The following is a 22,236-nucleotide window of genomic DNA, read 5'->3' as shown; positions in this document are numbered from 1 at the left end:
TCCTAGCTTTACGGAGGGCTTTTTTATAGAGCAACAGACTCTTTTTCCAGGCTAAGTGAAGATCTTCTAAATTAGTGAGACGCCATTTCCTCTCCAACTTACGGGTTATCTGCTTTAAGCTATGAGTTTGTGAGTTATACCACGGAGTCAGGCACTTCTGATTTAAAGCTCTCTTTTTCAGAGGAGCTACAGCATCCAAAGTTGTCTTCAATGAGGATGTAAAACTATTGACGAGATACTCTATCTCACTTACAGAGTTTAGGTAGCTACTCTGCACTGTGTTGGTATATGGCATTAGAGAACATAAAGAAGGAATCATATCCTTAAACCTAGTTACAGCGCTTTCTGAAAGACTTCTAGTGTAATGAAACTTATTCCCCACTGCTGGGTAGTCCATCAGAGTAAATGTAAATGTTATTAAGAAATGATCAGACAGAAGGGAGTTTTCAGGGAATACTGTTAAGTCTTCTATTTCCATACCATAAGTCAGAACAAGATCTAAGATATGATTAAAGTGGTGGGTGGACTCATTTACTTTTTGAGCAAAGCCAATAGAGTCTAATAATAGATTAAATGCAGTGTTGAGGCTGTCATTCTCAGCATCTGTGTGGATGTTAAAATCGCCCACTATAATTATCTTATCTGAGCTAAGCACTAAGTCAGACAAAAGGTCTGAAAATTCACAGAGAAACTCACAGTAACGACCAGGTGGACGATAGATAATAACAAATAAAACTGGTTTTTGGGACTTCCAATTTGGATGGACAAGACTAAGAGTCAAGCTTTCAAATGAATTAAAGCTCTGTCTGGGTTTTGATTAATTAATAAGCTGGAATGGAAGATTGCTGCTAATCCTCCGCCCCGGCCCGTGCTACGAGCATTCTGACAGTTAGTGTGACTCGGGGGTGTTGACTCATTTAAACTAACATATTCATCCTGCTGTAACCAGGTTTCTGTAAGGCAGAATAAATCAATATGTTGATCAATTATTATATCATTTACCAACAGGGACTTAGAAGAGAGAGACCTAATGTTTAATAGACCACATTTAACTGTTTTAGTCTGTGGTGCAGTTGAAGGTGCTATATTATTTTTTCTTTTTGAATTTTTATGCTTAAATAGATTTTTGCTGGTTATTGGTAGTCTGGGAGCAGGCACCGTCTCTACGGGGATGGGGTAATGAGGGGATGGCAGGGGGAGAGAAGCTGCAGAGAGGTGTGTAAGACTACAACTCTGCTTCCTGGTCCCAACCCTGGATTGTCACGGTTTGGAGGATTTAAGAAAATTGGCCAGATTTCTAGAAATGAGAGCTGCTCCATCCAAAGTGGGATGGATGCCGTCTCTCCTAACAAGACCAGGTTTTCCCCAGAAGCTTTGCCAATTATCTATGAAGCCCACCTCATTTTTTGGACACCACTCAGACAGCCAGCAATTCAAGGAGAACATGCGGCTAAACATGTCACTCCCAGTCTGATTGGGGAGGAGCCCAGAGAAAACTACAGAGTCCGACATTGTTTTTGCAAAGTTACACACTGATTTAATGTTAATTTTAGTGACCTCCGATTGGCGTAACCGGGTGTCATTACTGCCGACGTGAATTACAATCTTACTAAATTTACGCTTAGCCTTAGCCAGCAGTTTCAAATTTCCTTCAATGTCGCCTGCTCTGGCCCCCGGAAGACAATTGACTATGGTTGCTGGTATCGCTAACTTCACATTTCGCAAAACAGAGTCGCCAATAACCAGAGTTTGATCCTCGACGGGTGTGTCGTCGAGTGGGGAAAAACGGTTAGAGATGTGAACGAGTTGGCGGTGTACACGGGGCTTCTGTTTAGGGCTACGCTTCCTCCTCACAGTCACCCAGTCAGCCTGCTTTCCCGGCTGCTCGGGATCTGCCAGGGGGTAACTAACGGCGGCTAAGCTACCTTGGTCCGCACCGACTACAGGGGCCTGGTTAGCTGTAGAATTTTCCACGGTGCGGAGCCGAGTCTCCAATTCGCCCAGCCTGGTCTCCAAATCTACGAATAAGCTACACTTATTACAAGTACCATTACTGCTAAAGGAGGCCGAGGAATAACTAAACATTTCACACCCAGAGCAGAAAAGTGCGGGAGAGACAGGAGAAGCCGCCATGCTAAATCGGCTAAGAGCTAGTAGCTACGCTAAGCTAGCGGATTCCTAAAAACACGCAAAGTGAATAATGTGTAAATAATTTAGAGGTGATTCAGCAGAAGGAGTGCTTTAGTTAAGGCACGTAAAGATTACACTGGGAAACAAATCGTAATCTAGATAACTAGATCAATCTAACTGCGCAGATTAAACAGCTAACAGATACAGCAAAACACCGCTGTGCTCCGGAACAGGAAGTGATACAATACCGCAGTGAGAGCCAACCACCAGTAGAGGCAACCTGGCCCAGACCCGGGGTAGACTCTAAGGCATGTTGTGTGTTGGGTTTGTGGGTGTATGTGTATGTGTGTCTACTCTACTTAACCCTGTGTTAATGTACTTAAATTAAAAAAAGAAAAAGGAAAAGAAAAAAAAACTAACCCCATTTGGAATTTGCACCTATTGTTCTGTATATTTCCTGTGCACTTTGTATTTGCAAGTGTTATATGCTAAGATTATGTCCTCGATTGTAAGTCGCTTTGGATAAAAGCGTCTGCCAAATGTAATGTAATGTAATGGGTAGATGTGGGATCAAGCACAGGAATGTGGAAGGACAGATGGTGTTCCATTTTGCAAAATCATGGAAATGGCTGTGATGAACACTTATTTTTTAAAAAATTAAGAGGGTAACATATAAGAGTGTAGGAAGATGCACACAGGTGGACTACATTCTTTGAAGGCTATGCAAACTGAAACAAATCAGAGACCGTGGCAGGACAGAGTGTAGCTAGACAGCATAGGATGGTGGTTTGTAGGTTGACTCTAGAGGTGAAAAACGGGAAGGGAGTAGGAGCTGAACCAAGGTGGATCCTGAAGGAAGAACACATCATGAAATTCATGGAGGAGGTGAGACAGGCACTGGATGGAGAAGAAGTGATGCTGGACAACTGGAAAAGTTCTGCAGATGTCATGAGGGAGACAGCTACGAAGGTGCTGTGTGTGACATCTGGTCAGTGGAAGGAAGACAAGGAGATGAAGATGTGGAATGAATATGTTTGGGAAATTATAATGAAAAAGAAGTTGGTAAACAAGAATTTTGGGGGATGCCACAGGATATGTGAAAGAAAGGTGGGAGAGGGAAACAAACATTGAAATTTTGAAAGGGGATTAGGAACAAATGATTTCATATCAATGGAAAACAACTAGTTCCTTGTTTTGGAGAGAATATGGGTAGAAAAATGTAACTCCATTTCATTACTCCTGTGCAAAGAAAGTATGCTGATACTAAATGTTGGAGGTTCTGTGGTGAGGATAAAGCAGATCACTTCCATATCTTCTGGAGTTGCCCCTTAATAATTCAATATTGGACTGAAATTTAAAAAGTTATAGATGAAGTACTACATATTAAAAATCCATAAAGGTTTGAAATTGTGTATTTGGTTAAAATTGAAATGTTGAACTTAAGAAGAAAAGGTGATTATAAAATTATGAGAATCATGCTCTTGGCTAGCACAAAAGCAATCACCAGAAGATGGCGAACAGATCTGGTCCCCAAGGTGGAGGAATGGGTTGATACCATGTTGAATATATACTCGTACACTGTGGAGAATGTGACTGCATCTGTTAGACTAGAGGTGGGCAAATTCAATAATATCTGGAAGGGATGGCTACAATACATTAGACAATACAGATCAGATTTTGTATAGGACTTTACTGCACATGTCAGGAACATTTCTATATACAAGGTCTATTAGAAAAGTATTATTTTTTTCAAAAACCATATGGATTTGAATCACGTGTGATTGCGTCAGACAAGCTTGAACCCTCGTGCGCATGCGTGAGTTTTTCCACGCCTGTTGGTTGCGTCATTCGCCTGTGAGCAGGCTTTGAGTGAGGAGTGGTCCAGCCCCCTCGGCGGATTTTCATTGTCAGGAAATGGTGGAATGATTTGGGCTTTATTTCTATCAGAATTTTTTCAGAAACTGTTAGACTGGCACCTGGAAACCATTCGAAAAATTTATCTGGCTTTCGGTGAAAATTTTACGGGCTTCACAAAGAATAAGGACTGTTACTACAGCTTTAAGGACGGCTTTAAGGACGCTCGGCGCACCGCGCTCCGTGCCGCCATCGAGAGCCACAAACCACAGGATCATTTCTAAACGGATGGCTCTATGGAGCCGGACCGTCGTGTGCACTTTCTCTGGTTATCACAGGAGCTGGACATCAACCATTTTCCTGCAGATTTCACTTTTAACAAGAGATTTTGTCATGGAAAGCCGAGCGAAGGCTTCGCGCGTCACAACCGATTTGCTGATGGAGCGAGACAAAGGAACACCTCCGTTTTGGTCTCACAGGACGGCTTTGAGATGGCGTTCAGACAACTGTCGGTGGTTTTTCCATCGAGTGATTATCCGAGAAATTGTGGATGTGCCTGGACATGCCAGAACATGTCCTGTGAGGCTTCATTACAGCGTTGCTGTGCGCCATGCGGCACCGCGTGAAGCCTCCGCTCCTCTTTCCATGACAAAAACTCCTGTAACAGTGGAATGTGCCGTTCATTTCCAAAGTGGACGCTGTGTTTTATCCGGTACGTCGACTGACTAGCACAGGAATTGTGAAAAGACGTGGACATCAGCACTTTTTCGGCACATTGAGACAGACGTACGGAGGAATTCCGCGCGTCGCGGCAGTGCCGCATGGCGCAAAGCAATGCCATGATGAAGCCTCATGGGAGGCTTAATTAATAACACTAATTGTTGAAGCTTTGTAGGTGGAATTATTTCCCATTCTTGCTTGATGGACGACTTCAGTTGTTCAACAGTCTGGGGTCTCTGTTGTCGTATTTTGCGCTTCATAATGCGCCACACATTTTCAATGGGCGACAGGTCTGGACTTCTGGCAGGCCAGTCTAGTACCTGCACTCTTTTACTACGAAGCCACGCTGTTGTAACACGTGCAGAATGTGACTTGGCATTGTCTTGCTGAAATAAGCAGGTACGTCCCTGAAAAAGACGTTGCTTGGATGGCAGCATGTGCTGCTCCAAAACCTGGATGTACCTTTCAGCACTGATGGTGCCATCACAGATGTGTAAGTCGCCCATGCCATGGACACTAACACACCCCCATACCATCACAGTTGCTGGCTTTTGAACTTTGCGCTGGTTACAATCTGGATGGTCTTTTTCCTCTTTTGTCCAGAGGACACAATGTCCATGATTTCCAAAAACAGTTTGAAATGTGGATTCATCAGACCACAGCACGCTTTTCCACTTTGAGTCTGTCCATTTCAAATGAGCTCGGGCCCAGAGAAGGCGGCGACGTTTATGGATGTTGTTGAAGTTTGGCTTTTCCTTTGCATGGTAGAGTTTTAACTTGCATTTGTGCAAGGACATTTTTTAAATGCTACGGGAGCTGATCGTTTAGAAAAGAAAACAATAAACTTTCAAATAAATTGGTCCGGGAAAAGAAAAACACAAGAAAACAATGGCTCACTGCTACTTCCGGTGTCTAATGGGAAGTTGCACCTATAATCGCTTCTACAGCAGCACCCTCAGGAATAAAGTGGATAGGTACCGTTTTTGTCCACGGTGTAACTTATTTCTGCACTTTATGTTGCTTCAAAAATGTTTTTTTTTTTTTATTATTTTTATTTTTTACTCCTCTGTATCCTGCACCTTAGAAGGAGAAGAAGAGCCCTCTTTTATGGCATTCAACGGCACCCATCATCCTTATTGGTGTAGTGCTGCCGCCTTCTGCATCAATTCATTATAGCAGCACTGTCCGTTACAGCAACAGTGACATGCGATCGACCAGTTGACTGTGTTCCTCTGGTTGGGCGTACCAGCCTTACAGTGTTATTTGCATGTAACAGAGAACAGGTGATCATTCACCACCCGCGGTTTGTGAGTGATATGAATGAGCCCTGAGACTTTTGTCTAGATAGAAGACACTTTGCACCTCGGTGTGCTAAAACCTACGGGACATGGGACACATTGTCTGCTGGGCGTGTTGAGAGGTGAGAGAGTTGACAGAGGCTGGATATGGTAAATTTTTACCAAAAGGTGGGGAGTGGCCACTACAATACGCACTTTAAGGAAGAGGTGAGTTTTTAGTCGTGTGTTTAAATGTTGAGCATTTGTGAGCCACATGTGGTGGATTGACGCAAGGAGCCAGAGTGTCTTTGGACTCATCAGATTGAGTGTTGCGTTCCTTTTCTGTACCAGATTTTTTGAAACACAGGTGAAAACTGAACGAGTCAGTTATATATATATTTTTTAGTTTGATTTGTAGTTAGAGATAGGGTGTGGAGCTCGGTCACTTGGGAGGAGCTCGGAGTTGAGCCGCTGCTCCTCCACGTCGAAAGGAGCCAGTTGAGGTGGCTCGGGCATCTTTTCCGGATGCCCCCTGGACGCCTCGCTGGAGATGTGTTTCGGGCACGTCCCATCGGGAGGAGGCCCCGGGAAAGACCCAGGACACGCTGGAGGGACTATGTCTCTCAGCTGGCTTGGGAATGCCTTGGATTCCTCTGGAGGAGCTGGGGGAGGTGTGTGTGGATCAGGAGGTCTGGACAGCTTTGCTTGAGTTGCTGCCCCCGCGACCTGACCCCAGATGAAGCGGAAGAAAATGGATGGATGGGTGATTTGTAGTTTTCGCATGCACTTTTTAACAATGTTTAATTGACAGTTTTGAGGACCACTCTGTCCACAGTGTGCTGACTGTCTTGCATTTTGTTGTGTAGTTGCTGTTATATTCTGCCTGTTTGATCACGTTGGGTTGACCTTTATTCCTGCACACTCTTCTCTGTCCCTCCATCCTGACCTGTCTGCAGGTTGCGCTGTCCACCTTCACCGTGTACGTGCTGATTGATGAAGGCAACGTGCTGGATGCTCAGAAGGCCTTCGTGTCACTGGCGCTCTTCAACATCCTGCGTTTTCCTCTCAACATGCTGCCGATGGTCATCAGTAGTATTGTTCAGGTTGGAGTCTCCTAAAGTCATGCTTTCCTGGTTTGATGGCAGATCCTTAAAGGTGCTGATGGAGCAGATGTGCACTTGCTTACTGCTGCTCTTGAGTTAATTTGGGATGCAGCCTGTTGTTTTTGTTGCTCTGCTTTTCGCCTCTCCCATTTTGCTTGGGCTCGGGTTGATTTGACGAGATGTTTTAAGGCTGTAAAACCCCTCACTACACACTTTATATGCCAGATTTGGCGCATCTCCGCACAGCAGACAGGAGGGCGGTGTGAGTGGCCCACTGCTGCGTTTACCGAGCCCGCAGACTCAGTAAGCGCATTGGAGGCAGTGAGAGCAATCGCGGTGATGCCGACCGGTGCCGCAACCGCCTGATAAGGATGCATAACACAATGTGCTGTTAAAAAAAAAAGCATGCAAAATTGCACAAAAAAAAAATCTGCGAGGCCGCGAAAGGTGAACCGCGTTATAGCGAGGGACCACTGTATGGCATTTTTGATTCTAGCGTCTGTTGACTGCCTTTGTTATTGTTCAGGAGCCGTGACAGTGTAGCTATTACTTGCAGACCGTCATTACCTTCGGGTTTTTGCCGTTTTCGAGTGCCTGGCATTGCATTCATCCGTGTTTAGTTACGTTATTTTCACGAAAGAATAGGAAATAAACGGCAAAAGTTTCGAGAAAGATCGCCTAAAACAACAGTGAACATGCCGCCACCGTGTTTACTACATATTGCACTGATATTTTTACAAGTTCCTTGACCATTTCAAGATTATTGTGAACATATTATTTGGGGTTGACATTTTATGTGTTCCTGTGAGCGGTGAGAACATGGAGACGGTAGAGGAAAGTGTCTGCTGTCGGGAGCAAATGCGGTGTGTGAGCGGAGCGAGCGGCAGCCTGACATTTCATGCATTGCACAACACCGCAGCTTTCTATCAATCTGCCTGGACTTGAAAAGGCTAAAACCTTTCGCCCTTGTGTTTGTGCAATATGCTGTGACACACTGGTTAGGCATGTTTCTGACGCTAAAAATAGTGTAAGCAACGGCCGCCAGGCGCACAAGCCGATACGGTCTACACGCAGTGACGAAGCTGATCACGGGGCGTGCACATTTTTCAGTGGCGGGACATTAAAATGTTATATATAACAGGAGAATCGCGTCCATTTTCCCAAAACGCTTAGGTTGACCGAATTATATAACCTTTGTTACATGTAATAAGACTATGTTGTCTTTAAGTGTCATATCCACTTTAAGTGTCCTGAGAACATTTCAGTACATCGTGAAAGTACGAGACAAGAAAGCGCGAAACTCCCTCAGTTATTGTTTGCAGGATCTCAACCTACTTCACCTGCAAGAGTTTGGGTAGTGAGTCTGACTGCTCTAGGAATCTAGGAAATCTAGGAAATGACAGTCATGCTGTTGATGAATTTGTCCCTCAGGACTTTCACACTGATGATTTAGTTCAAACATTCCCTCGCCTGGTACAGATACTAATATCCAGGGGGCAAAAAAGGGTTTTACAGGCATGGAATGTTATAAAAAGATTAATGGACTGCATTTATATAGCATTTTCCCATCTGAAGCAGAAGCTCAAAGTGCTTTACAATGATGCCTCACATTCACCCATTCACACACTGACATGAGGGTGTTGGCTCACAAGGCACTCACTACACACTGGGAGCAACTCTTGGATTAAGGACCTTGCCGAAAGGCCATAAGCGAGTGTCTTCTGGCCGGGATTTGAACCGAGGGCCTTCTGAGATGTGATCCGGAAGTGATATCTGGGACTCTCACAGGAGTCCCCAGGTCAGACCAGCATGGACAAATTCTGTTGTTCAGGTCTGTGTGGTACTTCCGCTAGAAACAAACTGAGCACACTTATCAAAAGACCTTTGGGACTTCTCTCTGCTCCAACCTTCAAAGTCCCTACTTCACCAGACTGTGAATTCTTCAAACTATATTGGATTAATGTTTCTGTGTTTCAGTTGTCTAGGTGGTTTCCATAGTAGAGAAGCTTGAATCTTCGACTGGACTGGGTTGCTTGACGCGAGGACGTTACAATGGGGTACTCAGGTCAAAGCAGTTTCATGGTAATGAGTCATTCACGTCATCAGGAGAGTCATCAAGGGAGCCATCAGGAGAGGCATCCGTCCCATCATTAGGAGGGACAGCTGCCCTGTCATTAGGTGGGTGCTAACTAGAGCACAATAGGTGCTAATTAGAGCTATTGTTTAGTCACTAGCCTATAGCAGTCTGCCTCTGTGTAGGAGGGGTCTGGTTAGGTTTAAAACTCCTGCTTTTCTGGCTTCTGTTTATTCTTCTCTACAAGAGTCAAGACAGATGTCAGACTACCAGAGCAAGAATTTTAGCTGAGGAAGCTTCTGCGATTTGAAGCGGAATGTCCTCGCGTCAAGGAACCCAGTCCAGTCGAGGATTCAAGCTTCTCTACTATATTGGATTAACCATGGATTTGATCAGCTGTCTCTGAATGCTGTTGACACCATCTTTTCTAACAAGAAGATCAGGGCCGGGGGACCCTGCGTGCCCACATGGAACCTACCCTGTGGGCTATGTTCTCGACGCCTGGGAGACGTGGCATGTCGCATGCTTTGCGCCATTCTCTGTGGAGGACGTCAAGGATTTATTTATATTTGCTTTCATAGTAGGGAGGCTGGTACTTATTGGCTTATGTGCTGCCCTGACCTACCGGAAAGTTGGCAAGACGGCTGCCACCAAAACCACGACCCCTCACTTGTCCATCACGATTAATGAATTGGTCAAGGTGATGCATTCTCAGACTGCGTTAACCCTTTAACTCAGACATAAATTGGATAACATCTTGGAGCAAATGCGCACCTTCAGTGGAAGACTTCAGAGACCGGGGAATATTCATAAATGGGATCTGGATTGTTTATGTGAGACTGTAAAAGTGTTTTTCACTGCTCAACCACAAACACGGCAGGCTTATCAGCCTCTGAAGGACAAAATGCCCCGTTGTTTTCCTGCAGAAGAATCTCTATGGCTTTGGTGAACATTCGGCTGCCTCCTTATCTCTCTAACTCCAGTACACAAGGACAGAAACTGACTCACACATGGACAACGACTGAAAGCATGCTCTGCCCCCCACCTCCCTCTGCCCCCATCACACACCCCATCCCGACCACTGCTTACGCCACCCCTTTTCCCCTAAAGGTCCCTGTTCCCCCCAAGCTGGCAGCGGCACGACTACATGTTGCTGCGGCTACCACACACTCACATCACCTCAATTCGGAAAACGGACTGTTTCAAGTTTCTTGCACATAAACAATGTCAAATGTATATGTGTTGTCTTAATTCTGATGTGTGCCATTATTACAGTAAACAAGTAATAATTGTGGATTAATTGCTGTATCTTGTCTGTGGCAATTTGAGTGTGGACGTAATCTCGTTGTTGTTGCACTTGTAAAGACAATGACAATAAATCTCATCCATCCATCCAGCCATTTGTACTTCAGCCACTGTAATAAACTTTACAAAGCATGACACCAGAAAAAAAGATCTTTTTTTTTTCCCACAATCCGTATGTGTAATTTTTCTGCTGCCTTCATTGGAGAATGGCAGGCATCGGGGGGGACGAGAGTTACATATGTAACCACAGTTTTGTGAATTCTGGATTACCGCCAGAGGATGGTGTTTAGCACCCGGATTATCCCACGCGCTCATGTGCACAGGTTGAGTCTTATACCAACAAACTCATGTTAGTGGGCGTGACCTGGGTGATGTCAGCCAACGTGAGACCGAATCACCCAGCAATCATTTCTTTTGGTATCTGTCGCCCAGACTGCTAGTGACAACCAACTGTGGCAATCATCTGGAATTCACAGAACTGTAGTTACATACGTAACTCTCATTCTATTTCAATAATCCTGACCACCAGAGGGCAGTGCTTAGCACCTGGATGACCTCATACCAACAAGGTCACAAGGAATCTGCACTTACCAAACCTCAGTTGCAGTTTGAAGAGGCCGATAATACAGCCAGCGTCACAAATGTCGGTCAGTGGAACACCTCTCATAGCAGCCCAGGAAGTGGATGTGCCCCAGGTTAAATGACATCTCACTGGAGGAGGTTGATGGTCGCCGTTCCCGTAAGCTTGCAATATAGCATCTACAATCCACTGCAACAGTCTTTGCTTGGGCAAGGCACAGCCCTTCCTGTGCCCTCCCCCATGACAAATAAACAGAGCATCAGTTCTGCGGAACTCAGTGGTCAATTCAATGCATCGTCTACAACCCCTGGCAAAAATTATGGCCTCGGAGGATGTTCATTCAGTTGTTTAATTTTGTAGAAAAAAGCAGATCACAGACATGACACAAAACTAAAGTCATTTCAAATGGCAACTTTCTGGCTTTAAGAAACACTATAAGAAATCAGGAAAAAAAATTGTGGCAGTCAGTAACGGTTACTTTTTTAGACCAAGCAGAGGGAAAAAAAATATGGAATCACTCAATTCTGAGGAAAAAATGATGGAATCATGAAAAACAAAAGAACGCTCCAACACATCACTAGTATTTTGTTGCACCACGTCTGGCTTTTATAACAGCTTGCAGTCTCTGAGGCATGGACTTAATGAGTGACAAACAGTACTCTTCATCAATCTGGCTCCAACTTTCTCTGATTGCTGTTGCCAGATCAGCTTTGCAGGTTGGAGCCTTGTCATGGACCATTTTCTTCAACTTCCACCAAAGATTTTCATTTGGATTAAGATCCGGACTATATCCAGGCCATGACATTGACCCTATGTGTCTTTTTGCAAAGAATGTTTTCACAGTTTTTCCTCTATGGCAAGATGCATTATCATCTTGAAAAATGATTTCATCATCCCCAAACATCCTTTCAATTGATGGGATAAGAAAAGTGTCCAAAATATCACCGTAAACTTGTGCATTTATTGATGATGTAATGACAGCCATCTCCCCAGTGCCTTTACCTGACATGCAGCCCCATATCATCAATGACTGTGGAAATTTACATGTTCTCTTCAGGCAGTCATCTTTATAAATCTCATTGGAACGGCACCAAACAAAAGTTCCAGCATCATCCCCTTCCCCAATGCAGATTCGAGATTCATCACTGAATGTGACTTTCATCCAGTCATCCACAGTCCACAGTTACTTTTCCTTAGCCCATTGTAACCTTGTTTTTTTCTGTTTAGGTGTTAATGATGGCTTTCGTTTAGCTTTTCTGTATGTAAATCCCATTTCCTTTAGGCGGTTTCTTACAGTTCGGTCACAGATGTTGACTCCAGTTTCCTCCCATTCGTTCCTCATTTGTTTTGTTGTGCATTTTCCATTTTTGAGACATATTGCTTTAAGTTTTCTGTCTTGACGCTTTGATGTCTTCCTTGGTCTACCAGTATGTTTGCCTTTCACAACCTTCCCATGTTGTTTGTATTTGGTCCAGAGTTTAAACACAGCTGACTGTGAACAACCAACATCTTTTGCAACACTGCGTGATGATTTACCCTCTTTTAAGAGTTTGATAATCCTCTCCTTTGTTTCAGTTAACATCTCTCGTGTTGGAGCCATGAGTCATGTCAGTCCACTTGGTGCAACAGCTCTCCAAGGTGTGATCACTCCTTTTTGGATGCAGACTAACGAGCAGATCTGATTTGATGCAGGTGTTAGTTTTGGGGATGAAAATTTACAGGGTGATTCCATAATTTATTCCTCAGAATTGAGTGAGTCCATATTTTTTTCCCTCTGCTTGGTCAGTAGCCCGCTGTGTCTCACCGAGGATTGCACAATCTCTGATGTGACTGCTGGCGTGCTGTGCAGTCAGACTGTCTCACTGTCTCTCTGTATGTCACCATTAAAATGGAAAAACACTTTGGCTGTATGAACGTAAAGTTTAGCTGATGTACATAATGCACAGTGTTCTTTGTCAACAGCTGTATGTGTGTGTAACGTGTTTTGTGTGCTGAGCGATCACAAAATGGCTGCAAAAACGCACCAGGTGAGTCACGCAGTTCTCCTGCCTCATGGTCGGGGGCACTAGTGATCCCAGGGATTCTTCTTGCAGCCACTCCTCAGCTGCAGAATACGAGGTCTGTGAGAAAAGTATCGTACCTTTTTATTTTTTTCAAAAACTATATGGATTTGATTCATATGTTTTTACGTCAGCCAAGCTTGTACCTTCGTGCGCATGCGTGAGTTTTTCCACGCCTGTCGGTTGCGTCATTCGCCTGTGGGCAGGCTTTGAGTGGGCACTGGTCCACCCCTCTCGTCGTTGTTTCATTGCGAGGAAATGGCGGAATGATTTGGGCTTTTTTTCCATCAGAATTTTTTCAGAAACTGTTAGAGACATGCAGCTGGAAACCATTCAAAAAATTTATCTGGCTTTCGATGAAAATTTTACGGGCTTCACAGAGAATAAGGACTGTTACTACAGCTTTAAGGACGCCCTACAATGGCGCAGGCACGCCGCGCTCTGAGCCGCCATCGAGAGGCAGAAAACACCACATCATTTCTAAACGGATCGCTGTGTGGAGCCGGGACCGTCGTGTGCAATTTCTCTGGTTATCACAAGAGCTGGACATCAGCCATTTTCCGGCAGATTTCACTTTTAACAAGAGATTTTGTCATGGAAAGCCGCGCGGAGGCATCGCACGTCAGGACCAATTCGCTGATCGAGCGAGACAAAGGAACACCTCCGTTTCGAGTCGAGTGAGTATAAGAGAAATTGTGGAGTGCTGGGCATGTTCCAACTTGTCCCCTGGCACTCCGAGACGGAGGTGTTCCTTTGTCTCGCTCGATCAGCGAATCGGTTGTGACGCGTTTTTGAAAAAAATAAAAAGGTCCGTTACTTTTCTCTCAGACCTCGTAAGTGACAGCAAGCTACGAGAGCAGCCGTTCTCTTATCTTTTTCTTCTCACCTGGACTTTCAGAATGGAGGAGTACATAACTGGACTTTTAATCAAAGCAGGAGGTAATAATTAAAGGAAGACCAACACCATAGCTAAAAGGTTTGCTTCAGACAACAGAAGAGCATGCTCTTTTCAAACGGAGTGGGACACACTAAAGTCTGGCTGTGTGGACGTCCAGTAAGAACCTGCCTTTTTCTGCCTCCTTTTCTCAACTTGTAACAATGTCTGGATTCAGATGGGATATTATGGCCTAAAGAATTTACAAAGTCTCATCAAACACGAGCGGTCGACCACTCAGATTCAAACCAGAAACCAGGCTCCAAACATACAGTCGGAACAGGACTGACGAAGGACGACTTTCTTCCCTGACAGTGATCTCCACTGAGACAGAGAGACTTTAAAACTGAAGGAAGATAGTAAGTCATTGATGCTTTTGTTCAGAAGGAGCGGTACATGGACTTCATTTATAAGTAAAAGTAAGACCATAACATTTTCTCTTTTTTTTTTGTATCTCACGAGCTTGCAAAAGAGAGAGTGTTGCTGCCACGCACCTATCGAACATACAGGGAGCAAGAGAGAGTCCAAAAGGGCGGACTCTGAACTGGTATGCCTGTCCCTCGAAGGCAAACCGGTGAACTAACACTGGAATGTGGAAATAGGCATCTTTCAGAAACAGCCACCCTGTGGTATTTCCTGGAGAACGTCCATTGTGAGGAGAATGCAAAACACTGCACCTTCATGTACAGATTTTAATTTGAGGTCGAGAATAGCCACCATCCTTTTTTGGATTTAGAAGATAAATTCAATAGAATAAGGGATCCAAACTGTGGACCCGTACTATGGCTCCTTTCTTCAGGAGCACTAAAATTTTCTGCCTGAGAACAAGAGTCTGGGTGTGTAACAACATGAACTTTTATGCCATTGAACTGGGACAATGATTGAACTGAATATTGTAGCCCCTGACCAATGTGGAAATCACACAATAGTCTGTGATCAAGGCACACCACCGGTCGAGCTGTGTCTGGGGAAAAATGACCAGTGACCTCGTCCTTGGTGTCAAACTCGACTGCTGATGATTCCCTTTGATTTTAAGGGGTAAGCGTAATGGTCCTCTTGGTCCCGTCCTTCATTTCTGGCAGGTCTACCTGTAGGTGGCCGAAAGGTGGAAGGCCTGGGAGGGCTGACGAGGCAGACCCTGATCCCAGGTAGCACACTCATTCATAGGGTGGAATCCACCTGCTTGCTTAGGTTGGCGCTTGGATGTTGGCTGTATTTCGGTAAATTGCTGGTGAGACCAATTTGCCTGAACAGCATGGTACAGGGTCTGTTGGGCCGCATGACATGTAGGCGAAAGCCCAGAGCAAAGGATCACTCATGCTCTGTGTGTCAGCACCAACATCCTGCGGAGACCGTGAGACTACAAGGACACGGTGAGACAGGGAGTTCCCTAGATGACCAATTTGAGCCAGTGTGTCATAGCACTTGTTAAGGAGCTCGTCAGTGCCCATACTCTCTGCCAATGGTATGAAAACGCAGTTGAAGCAAGCGTCTTCTTCAGCAGCCAAAGTCAGCACGGTATGTCCAGGATACAGCTGCTGTATAAACAGAACGGGAAACACTCGTAACATGCAGTGTAATTTAAAAAATGCTACAACAGTCTGCTCCTTTTGCAGAAAACACTCGCACCGCAACAGCCACATCGGCGTGGTATGACATAGCTACATTGCGGGAAACACACATGCAGCTCAATCTAAAAATTTGCTGGCGGTGTGTGACTAACACAAACACCAACTAGTTAAACATTCATGCCAGTGATCAAAGGCAGCGCGACATGTCACGGCTTGTCCCACGAACATTTGCAGCACCAAGCGAAGCCACCTATTGTTCACTTATAGTTAGCAGGATTAATCACTGTGAGCGGCAGAGTAGCTGAGGGAAGAACTAGTTGTCTTGCAGCTTCTGGAGGGCGCATATGCGGAGCTCCATTCAAGAAGGTTGCGAGGCTCTGACAAGATAAGCAATCCAAAATAAGTTTGACCATCTGTTGTCATGCGAGAGATGAAAAAAAAGAAATGAATGACATGGTGACATGGTCTCATATACTGTTGGCTGATGTCACCCAGGTCATGCCCACTAACATGACTTCATTGGTACAAGACTTGACCTCTGTGCATGTGCAGGTGTGATAATCCAGGTGGTCAGCACCACCCTCTGGCTGTCAGGAAGAATGAAATCAGTCCCCATTTAGAGCACCAAAGGGTGTTAGGAGAATTGCGACTGGTGCTGTGTTTAGGAATTGTCCTGTGCGCTGCGTTGTTGAGTCTGAAGCCTGAGACAGCTCATGCTAGCACGCTTCTAGAACATCCTGTATCTCAGCAAGAATGAGCTGCTGGTGAGAGAACCCGGAAAGACATGCGTCTTTGAGCGCCGCACATCTTAATATGGTTGAATACACCTGTTTTTGCTCTGGGGGCACCAGAGGTCTGTATACACAGGGAGCGGCAGACTTTCTGCTTCTAATGGTGTTAAATATCAACCACATTAACAGCACCTTCTTTGGATATCCAGTCTGATGTCTCAGTCTGTACTATGACTGTGGTGAGTGAAATCACAGTGAGGGAGTTTTCTTCCAGCCATTGTTGAGTCCAGTGTGATCCAGGCACCGACGGGGCTGGTAACGAGGTCTTAAGATGTTTGATCCAATAACCACGGTGAAAATAATGCTCAATGCTCTTTGACTTTACACTGGATGGATTCTGGTTTCAGCAGTGACAGGAGCCTATATCTTTTTTTTTTAGAGTGGTCATGGATGTCTTGGTGGCTTCCCTCACTAGTCTCCTTCATTCACAAAGAACCCCGACAGATTTCCTGTACAGTACCACACTGTTCAATGGCTGGTCATAATTGAAGTCCAAGACTTATTCAGTCACTTGGAAATGTTCGTGTGTTCATCCCCTGACTTTTCAGAAAGAGATGATTTTCTGTAAATCCCATCAAAGGATGCTAACAGTTGTTGAGCATGTGCTTTGTCTGTTTTTATTTCACCTTACGAAGGCATTTTGTTATTGTTAATCTTGGACATTTTATTAAATCTTCATTGTGTGAAATCTAAAATAAAAACAGAAATCAATGGTTTTCAAATCCTCTTCAACCTATATTGAATTGAATACACCACAAAGACAAGATATTTAATGTTCAAACTGATAAAGTTTATTGTTTTTGTGCAAATATTTGCTCATTTTGAAAAGGATGCCTGCAACACGTTTCAAAAAAGCTGGGACAGTGGTATGTTTACCACTGTGTTACATCACCTTTCCTTCTAACAACACTCATTAAGCATTTGGGAACTGAGGACACTAATTGTTGAAGCTTTGTAAGTGGAATTCTTTCCCATTCTTGCTTGATGTATGACTTCAGTTGTTCAACAGTTCGGGGTCTCCGTTGTCGTATTTTTCGATTCATAATGTGCCACACATTTTCAATGGGCGACAGATCTGGACTGCAGGCAGGCCAGTCTAGTACCCGCACTCTTTTACTACGAAGCCACGCTGTTGTAACATGTGCAGAATGTGGCTTGGCATTGTGTTGCTGAAATAAGCAGGGACGTCCCTGAAAAAGACGTTTCTTGGATGGCAGCATGTGTTGCTCCAAAACCTGGATGTACCTTTCAGCATTGATGGTGCCATCGCAGATGTGTAAGTTGTCCATGCCATGGGCACTAACACACCCCCATAACATCACAGTTGCTGGCTTTTAAACTTTGCACTGGTAACAATCTAGATGGTCTTTTTCCTCTTTTGTCCAGAGGACACGATGTCCATGATTTCCAAAAACAATTTGAAATGTGGACTCATCAGACCACAGCACACTTTTCTACTTTGTGTCTGTCCATTTCAAATGAGCTCGGGCCCAGAGAAGGCGGCGACGTTTCTGGATGTTGTTGATGTTTGGCTTTCACTTTGCATGGTAGACTTTTAACTTGCACTTGTAGACGTAGCGACGAACTGTGTTAACTGACAATGGTTTTCTGAAGTGCTCCTGAGCCCACGCAGTAAGATCCTTTAAGTAATGATGTCGGTTTTTAATGCAGTGCTGCCTGAGGGATCGAAGGTCACGGGCATTCAGTGTTGGTTTTTGGCCTTTCCGCTTACATGTAAGTTACATGAAAGTTCTCTAGATTCTCTGAATCTTCTGATTATATTATGGACTGTAGATGATGGAATCCCTAAATTCCTTGCAATTGAACATTGAAAAACATTGTTCTTAAACTGTTGCACTAATTTTTTTCATGCAGTTCACAAAGTGGTGATCCTCGCTTCATCTTTGCTTGTGAATGGCTGAGCCATTTTGGGGATGTTCCTTGTATACCCAATCATGACACTCACCTGTTTGCAGTTAATCTGTTCACCTGTGGAATGTTCCAAACAGTTCTCTGAGCAGTCATCAACTTTCCCAGTCTTTTGTTGCCACTGTCCCAGCTTTTTTGAAATGTGTTGGAGGCATCCATTTCAAAATGAGAAAATATTTGTACAAAAACAATAAAGTTTATCAGTGTCAACATTAAATATCTTGTCTTTGTGGTGTATTCAATGGAATATAGGTTGAAGACGATTTGCAAATCACTGGATTCTGTTTTTATTTACATTTCACACAATGTCCCAACTCCCTTGGATTTGGGGTTGTGCCAAAGTGATTCTTTTGCATTTATTTCAGCAAATATTTAAAATTCGTTTCCTTGAATTTAGGCTGGTCAGTAATTCTGATCAGGTGTTCATATTACTTTTCATATTACTATTATCATATTACTGTTTGTCCTTCTTCTCCCACATTTGTGTGTGTGTCCGTGTGCACAGGCCAGTGTGTCCCTGAAGCGTCTGAGAGTGTTTCTGTCACACGCAGAGCTGCAGACGGACAGCGTGGACCACCAGCCGCTGGCAGGCTGTGGGTAGCTCTGCTGCACTTTCTGCACGCTGCCACCAGACTGACGTGTGCTGATCTGTTTTTTATTTTTTCTCTCAGCCCATCACAGCATCAGCATTGTGGGCGGAGCTTTTAGCTGGTCTACAACAGAATCACCGACTCTCAGGAGGTGAGTCTTCGTTTCCTCCCATGGGTGAATAAATTCACGGTTAAGTATGTAAAGGAGCACTCAGAGCGCACACACTTTCACCAGAGTGTCTGAGTTTTCTGGAAATGATAGGAAATCTGGGTTTTTACTCACGTGGTGAACGTTTCTGGGTTATTTTTGATAAATACGTCAGAATCCATTCATTCAGTTCCACACCTACACCTGCTTCATGTTGGTTTGCAAGCCTCCAAATTATTTTTGAATTCCTGGTTGGATTTAATGTGGGTTGTCTTAATGAAGTTTATTTTGTAAAATCGTCTCTGATGAGACGCCACAGTGGATATTAACTGACATTTTCACATCATGATCTGAGACTAAAGGATTGTTGCGTGCTGCTCCATGTCCACAAAGCAGTGAATGAGAGACTGATTTTAACTTCAAATTAATGAAACGTTGTTGCTGTGTGTGATGATTTAAAGTTAATCAAAAAAATGGGTTGAGCAAAAGGACCGAACGGCAGCCCGGCTTTTTTTAATCGTTGATACTGAAAAGCTAACACTCTGGTAAGTCTACGATCTTATGTTTCAAAATCTGTCTGGGAAGAATGTACTTTTAGTTGTCTCAATGCAAATCTGTGTTATGGTTCTTTCTGACGTTTTGGGGTAATTTTTTTTTTTTTTTTTTGTCTTCCTATGTCAGGAAGACAAACAGGGAGGTAAGAAGATACTTTTATTTGACTATTACTTGCATTATGCATAAGATGACAAATGTTGGCATTAGTGTACTTTTTATAATTGCATTGATTATGTTGCAGGTAATTTCACCTTTACTGTGTGAATCCACTCAAAACAGTTAAAAAACAGATTAATTATACAACGCTTGTTGTGTAATTAATTGTTCTATTAATTGAGCGTTGTATAATCTAAAATTCAACAGTATTTTAGTGTAGAGAAAGGAGGGGTCTACAGGATGAATATAAAATTTTGGAATATGGAAAATTATCAATTGTGGATAATTTTAATGTCGGGGCACCACCTAGTTCAAAGTATAGGTACTTATTATTTAAGCATTAATTAATTGATTAGTCTCAATTTAATTAATCAGTTTCAGTATAATTAATCAGTTTAATTAATCAGTCTCAAACTTCTTTAGGAGTAAACTCCGCAGGTCAGATCCGACACCCTCTGTAAAACCATACAAAAATCACAGACAACTTCACAAGTTTAAGATATTTATTTAATGCTGGCAGGAGTTAAATAACAGGACATATCACAGTGATTATGACGACATTCAATTAGCAATGATTATACGATGTTCTGATCGTCTGGTTTCATAGCGGGAGTTGTGGAGCAAAATTCGTTCTAAAGTTTAACAGGTAGTTTATTTTGATATTTGTCAACCTGAGAGAGTTAATGATTTTGAATAGAGTTAAATAAAGCCACTCTGTTCATCTGACAACAAAGCCTGGATCTTACTTTGCGCAGTGCAGCGAGTCTCCGTGAGGTCCGATGCTGGAGTCGTCTGGTTCAGTCGACGCTCTGTCCACCACACAACTTCGTCGGGGACCTCGACAGCGGTTCTGCCGGTCCGACCCACTCGGTCTCGTCAGTGGCGGAGATGAACGCTGTGTTTTCCCGGTGGCAGATCAAATCTCTGAGACGTCTCAGCTGACCTGGATGTTTTCTTCTTCTGCAGCGCTCTGGCGTATGGCTCGTCAGAATAAAGGTTTGAGCGTCTTTATTCTCTATCAAAAATCAAAAATTCGTCTTTCGTCGTTGTCGTCTTTTGGAAGCTTGGTCGAATCAGAATTCAATGCAAAAGAGTTGACTTTAGAAGAAAAAGGTTCAAAAGAAAGGAATTTGGATTTTTATGAAAAAAAGTATTTTAATTTGGAATTCAAAAAGGAAGTTAAAGACGTCCAGCGTTTTTAACTTGACAAAGGTTGCACAAGTTATCTGTCGAAAAATAAGTAAATTCTTGTCGGTAAGCCAACAAGAATGAAAATCTTAAGTAGCACGTGGCTTCAGACAAAGGGTTGTAAAAATGACGGCTTTAGGCGGCGTCTTCACCCAAGGAAAAGAAAAGATGATAGAGTAGTCGGAGGAAGAAGAGAAGAGAGCGAGAGAAGAGCGTAAGGGCAAGCGCGAAGTGTAAGGGCAAGAGCAGAGCGTTCTCTGGTGCGGGCCCTTTTAACAGGGTTAAATAATCTCCACCCCCAAGAATTTGGCGTAAGGTAGTTTCTGGGGTCCTTTGTCTCATTTTTATATATCTAAATCAGCGAGGTTCCAACATTCCGCTTTGAAACCAAATCATCTTGCAGAATAAATCTTATAAGTGTTTACCTGAATTATATACCACACACAATATAAAAGAGAACATGTCAAGTAAACATTTCCAAATAAGCAAAGCATAACATCAAACATAAAACTTTCATGCATGCATAAAGAAGAGAGAAAGGCATGTTTCTTTTTCTTCTTTCCCTTTTTTTTCTTTTGTTACAGACAGAATATAATGAATATAATATAACAGAATATAATGTGTAGTCAGGGCATTTTGGGGTTTGCCCAAATCGTCCCACAGGGGTCGCTCTTGCTCCATGGTTAAAATGATATTTATTCAGCTTTTGTACAAAATCTTTAATTCTGGGTTTATTTTAACCAGGAAACTTTTGGAATGATTGGCCCGTTGAGGGTAATCTTTCAGTGAGCTGTTTTCTCTTGGGTTTATGTAGAAAACCACTTTTCAGGACTCTTCATGAAGATGTCTTTTTAATCCTAAATCCTTAAAGTGTTGAGGGTTTGTTGACAGATCCAAGCCGTGCCGGGCTTAAAAGTCTCTTATTTGACACCTGGAGATATACCAGGCCTTGTTGTATGGAGCTTATCTTTGTTTAAGGGAATTCAAGGGGGCCCCATCCTGGAACTGAAGATGTGTCTGTTTTGACCACAGCTTTCCGCTACATTCACCCCACTCGATTCGACTTTGGGTGTCCAACGTTGAATCGCCAAGACGAGGAAGGCTGTGGGTGATGTCTTCCACTGGTGGTGAGGCTGAGGAGGGTTAGTGTCAGACTAGCAGAGTGGCTACTACATGCTAAAGTGGTCCGACTAGGGCACCACATCCTACGTTTGCCTAATTATTTACATTATTCACGGCTGGTTTTGCTCATCCAAATTTAGTAGTTCGGA

At 43.6% G+C, this 22,236-nt stretch overlaps 1 protein-coding gene across 1 annotated transcript in view; it reads left to right on the top strand.

The window, feature by feature from the left end:
• The window catches only part of LOC117528782 (multidrug resistance-associated protein 1-like), a 231,537-nt gene that overhangs the window by 11,113 nt on the left and 198,188 nt on the right, over positions 1-22,236 (top strand). The window contains exons 2-4 of the mRNA XM_034191407.1: positions 6,938-7,084; positions 18,834-18,921; positions 19,000-19,069. Coding sequence (XP_034047298.1) covers positions 6,938-7,084; positions 18,834-18,921; positions 19,000-19,069 — 305 coding nt within the window. The remainder of the gene's footprint in view (positions 1-6,937; positions 7,085-18,833; positions 18,922-18,999; positions 19,070-22,236) is intronic.

The sequence above is a fragment of the Thalassophryne amazonica genome, chromosome 16 (assembly GCF_902500255.1).
Source record: "Thalassophryne amazonica chromosome 16, fThaAma1.1, whole genome shotgun sequence".
NCBI classification, from domain to species: domain Eukaryota; kingdom Metazoa; phylum Chordata; class Actinopteri; order Batrachoidiformes; family Batrachoididae; genus Thalassophryne; species Thalassophryne amazonica.
Note: the sequence above shows the minus strand (reverse complement) of the source record. Positions and strands in the feature narration are given on the sequence as shown.